General features: G+C 53.5%; 1 protein-coding gene across 1 annotated transcript in view; it reads right to left on the reverse strand.

The window, feature by feature from the left end:
• Positions 1-2,139, reverse strand: part of TCTN3 (tectonic family member 3) — a 41,042-nt gene extending 38,903 nt beyond the window's left edge. Inside the window, exon 1 of the mRNA XM_029061002.2 lies at positions 1,289-2,139. Coding sequence (XP_028916835.1) covers positions 1,289-1,592 — 304 coding nt within the window. The 5' untranslated portion in view covers positions 1,593-2,139. The remainder of the gene's footprint in view (positions 1-1,288) is intronic.
• Positions 2,140-6,000: the final 3,861 nt, after the last annotated feature.

Here is a 6,000-nt window from a genome sequence, read left to right on the forward strand (position 1 = left end):
ACATAATTACTGTGGTATTTGTCAAGGGCTTACTATGTGCCAGGCACTGGATTGAGCGCTGGGGTGGCTAGAAGCGAATCGGGTTGGACGTAGTCCCTGTCCCGCGTAGGGTTCGTGCTCTAAATCCCCATTAGAAGCAGCGTGGTTTAGTGGAATGAGCCCGGGCTTGGGAGTCAGAGATCGTGGGTTCTAATCCCGGCTCCGCCGCTTGCCAGCTGTACCTTGGGCAAGTCACTTAACTTCTCTGGGCCTCAGTTTCCTTATATGTAAAATGGGGATGAAGAGTATGAGCCCTACGTGGGAAAACCTGATTACCTTCTATCTACCCCAGGGCTTGGAATAGTGCTTGGCACATTGTAAGCGCTTAACAAATACCAACATTATTAATATTATTACTAAATTGGGGATTCATTCAATATTTATTGAGCGCTTACTATGTGCAGAGCATTGTACTAAGCACTTGGAATGTACAATTCGGCAACAGGTAACGACAATCCCTGCCCAACAACGGGCTCACAGTCTCAATGGGGGTGGCAGACAGCAAAACAAAACAGAATGATGGCTGTGAGCCCCATGTGGGACAACCTGATGACCTTGTAATAATAATAATAATGTTGGTATTTGTTAAGCGCTTACTATGGGCCGAGCACTTTTCTAAGCGCTGGGGTAGATACAAGGTAATCGGGTTGTCCCACGTGGGGCTCACAGTCTAGATCCCCATTTTACAGATGAGGTAACTGAGGCCCCAAGAATAAATCGTGGTATTTGTTTAGCACTTACTATGTGCAAAGCACCGTTCTAAGCACTGGGGGATACGAGGCGATCAGGTTGTCCCACGTGGGGCTCACAGTTTTAATCCCTATTTTACAGATTAGGTAACTGAGGCCCAGAGAAGTTAAGTGCCCCAAGTCACACAGCTGGCAGGTGGTGGATCTGGGATTCGAACCCATGACCTCTGACTCCCAAGCCCGGGCTCTTTCCACTGAGCCAGGCTGCTCTACCCCAGCGCTTAGAACAGTACTTGGCACATAGTAAGCGTTTAAATACCATCATTATTATTTCACCGATGAGGGAACTGAGGCCTAGAGAAGCGACATGCCTTGCCCAAGGTCACAGAGCAGGCAAGGGGTGGAGTTGGGATTAGAACCCGGGACGTTTTGACTCCCAGGCCCGGGTTCTAGCCGGTGGGCCTTGCTGTCGGGGGAGCATCCCCTCGGCCCATCCCGCCTCGAGTTATTAGTCGGAGGCTGCGGGCCCTGGCTCTCTCCGGGGCCGTCGCGGCTCTCACCCGGAAAGGGCCCCACGATGGTCTTGTTGTCCGGAGGCGGCGGGGTGACGGCGGCGGGGGCACCGGGAAGGGTCGGGGTGACGGCGGCCTCAGCGGGGCTCGAGCCCGGAGGCTCAGGGGAGGAGGAGGACCCGGCCGGCCGGGGCCCGGTTGCGAGAGGGGCGTCGGGGGTCCCTCCCGGAGGGGCAGGCTCCGGGCCCGGGGAAGGAGTGCCCTGAAGGGACCGGTTGCCGGGCTGGGGCCGGGCCCGCTCTGCCGTCCAGAGGAAGAAAAGGGGCAGCAGCAGGAGTCGAGGAGGCCCCATGGTGACGCCCTCGGGACCCCCAGTCGGGCCGATGCCTTCAGGACGGTCCCCTAGGGCCGGTGCCCTCAGGCCGGTCCCCTCGGGCCGGTCCTCTCAGGCCCGTCCTTCAGGGCGATCCCCTCAGGCCGCCCCGTCAGGGATGGTGCCTTCAGGCCGATGCCCACAGGGTGGTCCCCCCAGGCCAGTCCTCTCAGGCCTGTCCTTCGGGCCGGTCCCCTCAGGCCGCCCCGTCAGGCTGGTGCCTTCAGGCCGGTCCCCTCAGGCCGCCCCGCCAGAGATGGTGTCTTAAGGCCGGTGTCCTCAGGCTGGTCCCCTCAGGCCGGTCCTCTCAGGCCTGTCCTTCGGACTGGTCCCCTCGGGCCGCTCTGTCAGGCTGGTGCCTTCAGGTCGGTCCCCTCAGGCCGGTGCCCTCAGGCCGGTCCTCCCAGGCCACCCTGTCACCCTGAGGCTGATGCCCCCAGGTCGCCCCCTCCGCCCCCGTCGCCAGACGCGTTGCTAAGGCGGGAAGGGAGGACGCGCAGGCGCACTCGTGACCTCATCCCGCACGTTCGCCTGCCCCCCCCCCCCCGCCCCGCCCCATTTCGGCGCACGCGCACTGGGGAAAGCCCAGGGATCGTCCCGGCCCGCGGCCCCCTCCCCAGTGCGCTTGCGCCGACTCTCCGCCCTTCCGACCTTGTGGGCGGAGCTCGTAGGGCGCCGTAAATCCTGTGCGGGGGCGGCACGGGGCCGCTAGGTGGCGCTTCACCACCATCCTACCATTCATTCATTCATTCATATTTCATTCACTAGTATTTATTGAGCGCTTACTATGTGCAGAGCACTGTACTAAGCGCTTGGAAGGGACAAATCGGCAACGGATAGAGACAGTCCCTGCCCATTGACGGGCTTACAGGCTAGTCCGGGGAGACAGACAAAAACAATAGCAATAAATAGAATCAAGGGGATGGACAGCTCATTAAAACAAGAGCCATAATCAGAGAGGCTCCAGCTCGGCCTGCGGATTTTTTTATATTGATCGCATTTCATAATAATAATAATAATAATAATAGTATTTGTTAAGCGCTTACTATGTGCAGAGCACTGTTCTAAGCGCTGGGGGGAGATCCAGGGTCATCAGGTTGTCCCACGTGAGGCTCACAGTTTATCCCCATTTCCCAGAAGAGGTCACTGAGGCCCAGAGAATAATAATGTTGGTATTTGTTAAGCCGTTACTATGTGCAGAGCACTGTTCTAAGCGCTGGGAGATACAAGGTGATCAGGTTGTCCCACGTGGGGCTCACAGTTTTAATCCCCATTTTACAGATGAGGTCACTGAGGCCGACAGAAGTGAAGTGACTTGCCCACAGTCACCCAGCTGACAAGTGGCAGAGCCAGGATTCGAATCTATGACCTCTGACTCCCAAGCCCGGGCTCTTTCCACTGACCCATGCTGCTTCTCTATTGAGCGCTTTCTGTGTGCAGAACACTCTACTAAGCGCTTGGGAGAGTACTCCATAGCAGAAACATTCCCTGCCCGCAACGAGCTATGTTTGTTTAGCGCTGCTTTGTGCCAGGCACTATAATAATAAAAATGATGGCATTTATTCAGTGCTTACTATGTGCAAAACACTGTTCTAAGCGCTGGAGGGGATACCAAGTGATCAGATTGTCCCACGTGGGGCTCACAGTCTTAATGAATCCCCATTTTCCAGATGAGGTAACTGAGGCACAGAGAAGTGAAGTGACTTGCCCAAAGTCGCACAGCAGACAAGTGGCGGACTCAGGATTTGAACGCAGATCCTTCTGCCTCCCACGGCCGTACTCCATCCACTGGGCAACGCTGCCTCTCTCGCTTCTGATATCACCATCGCAGCTGGTCAACCCACCATCTTCCTCATCTATCAGGAGAAGCAGTGTGGCCTGGAAAAGAGCATGGGAGGGAGATGACTTCTTGCCTGCTTCGATTAGACTGTGCGCCCGTCAGTGGGCAGGGATTATCTGTTGCCGAAATGTACATTCCAAACGCTTAGTACAGTGCTCTGCACATAGTAAGCGCTCAATAAATACTATGGAATGAATGAATGAATGGTGTAGATGGAAGGTAATGAGGTTGGACACAGTCCAAGGCCCACATGGGGCTCACAGTCTTATTCCCCATCGTACACTTACGTATATAGCTGTAATTTTATTTATGTTGATGTCTGTCTGCCCCCGCTCTACTCTGTGGGCTCGTTGTGAGCAGGACTTGTTTCTCTTCATTGCTGTATTATAATTTCCCAAGTGCTCTGCGCACAGTAAGTGCTCAATAAATACGACTGAATGAATGAATGAGGTAAATGGGTCACAGAGAAGTTACGTGACCTGCCCGAAGTCCCACAGCAGAAAGGTGGTGGAGGCAGAACTAGAATAATAATAATGTTGGTATTTGTTAAGCGCTTACTATGTGCAGAGCACTGTTCAAAGTGCTGGGGGAGACACAGGGTAATCAGGTCGTCCCACGTGAGGCTCACAGTTAATCCCCATTTTACAGCTGAGGTAACTGAGGCACAGAGAAGTTAAGTGACTCGCCCACAGTCAGACAGCTGACAAGTGGCAGAGCCGGGAGTCGAACTCATGACCTCTGACTCCGAAGCCCAGGCTCTTTCCACTGAGCCATGCTGCGAACCCAGGTCCTCCTGCCTCCCCGGCCTGTGCTCTACCCACCAGACCATCCTCCCCTTCTGGCCGGGCTGTCTGGAGTGGCGGGAGAGGTCAGCTGGTCTGCGGCTCCTGTTGAAAGGGGAGGGGGCTTCTACAGGGGTACCAGGGCTGGGAAGACATTTGCATTTAGCCTGGAAAATGGAAAGCAAATGGCCCAGTGGTTAGAGCACAGGCCTGGGAGTCCAAAGGACCTGGGTTCTAATTCCAGCTCTACCACTTTCTGGGTGACCTTGGGCAAGCCACTCGATTCCAACGTGGCTCAGTGGAAAGAGCCCGGGCTTGGGAGTCAGATGTCATGGGTTCGAATTCCGGCTCTGCCACTTGTCAGCTGGGTGGCTGTGGGCAAGTCACTTAACTTCTCTGTGCCTTAGTTACCTCATCCGCAAAATGGGGATGAAGACTATGAGCCTCACGTGGGACAACCTGATGAACCTGTATCTACCCCAGCGCTTAGAACAGTGCTCTGCACATAGTAAGTGCTTAACAAATACCAACATTATTATTATTATTTCCCTGTGCCTCAGATACCTCATCTTTAAAATGGGGATAAAGACTGTGAGCCCCATGTGGGTCAGGGATTGTGTCCAACTTGATTAGCTTGATTCTACCGGAACACTTAGTATGATGCCTGGCCCAGAGTACGTGCTTAACAAATACGATTTTAAAAAAAATGACCTGACTTCCTCAAGCACCATAGTTCTATATTTTTTTTAAATGGTATTTGTTAAGCACTTACTCTGGGCCAGGCATATGAAGCACTGGGGTAGATCCAAGCTAATCAAGTTGGACACAGTTCAAGTTACACTTGAGGCTCACACTCTTAATCCCCAATTTACAGATGAAATAACTAAGACCCAGAGAAGTCAAGTAACTTGCCCATGGAGAACACAGCAGAGAAGTGGCAGAATTAGAACCCGGGTCCTACTAATTCTAAGCTCACGCTCTAACCACTAATGATAATCGTGGCACTTGCTAAGCGTCTGCTATGTGCCGAGCACTGTTCTAAACCCTGGAGTAGATACACCTCAATCAGGTCGGACACATGGGCTCATGCTCTTAATCCCCATTTTACAGATGAGGTAACTGAGGCCCAGAGAAGTGAAGTGAGCTGCCCAAGGTCACACAGCAGACAACTGGTGGACTCAGGATTTGAACCCAGATTCTTCTGCCTCCCACGCCCGTACTCTATCCACTAGGCAACGCTGCCTCTCTCGCTTCTGAATCACCATCACAGTTGGTCAAACCACCATCTTCCTCATCTATCAGGAGAAGCAGTGTGGCCCGGAAAAGAGCATGGGAGGGAGACGACTCTTCCTCCTCCTCAGCAGCCGTTGCCTCTGCTCATTCCTCCAGAGCTTGGTGGTTCCACTTTGCCTCTCCAGCCTTAATGGGATTCTTGAGTTTTGGGGCAAGACAGCGTTCTTGAGTCCTGGATTATGACCATTTAGCCCTCAAAATCTAGGGTGTAGACCCTCTCTTACCCTTTTACCGAGGGAAATGAAGCTTCAAATTGCATGCAGTTGACAGCTCAGAATCCATCTTCTCATATTTTTATTTTCAAAAATGCACTTGGCTGCTCTTCCCACACAATCTCCATGACTCCTTTTCAAATCTAGTGCCCATCCTATCAAACGACCTGGTCCAAGAGGTGCAGCGCTCCCAGTGCTTAGTTCGGTGCCCCAGGCATTTAGTACAGTGCTCCAACTGCTCAGTCCAGTGCTCTGCTCAC

The sequence above is a fragment of the Ornithorhynchus anatinus genome, chromosome 3, assembly GCF_004115215.2.
Source record: "Ornithorhynchus anatinus isolate Pmale09 chromosome 3, mOrnAna1.pri.v4, whole genome shotgun sequence".
NCBI lineage: Eukaryota > Metazoa > Chordata > Mammalia > Monotremata > Ornithorhynchidae > Ornithorhynchus > Ornithorhynchus anatinus.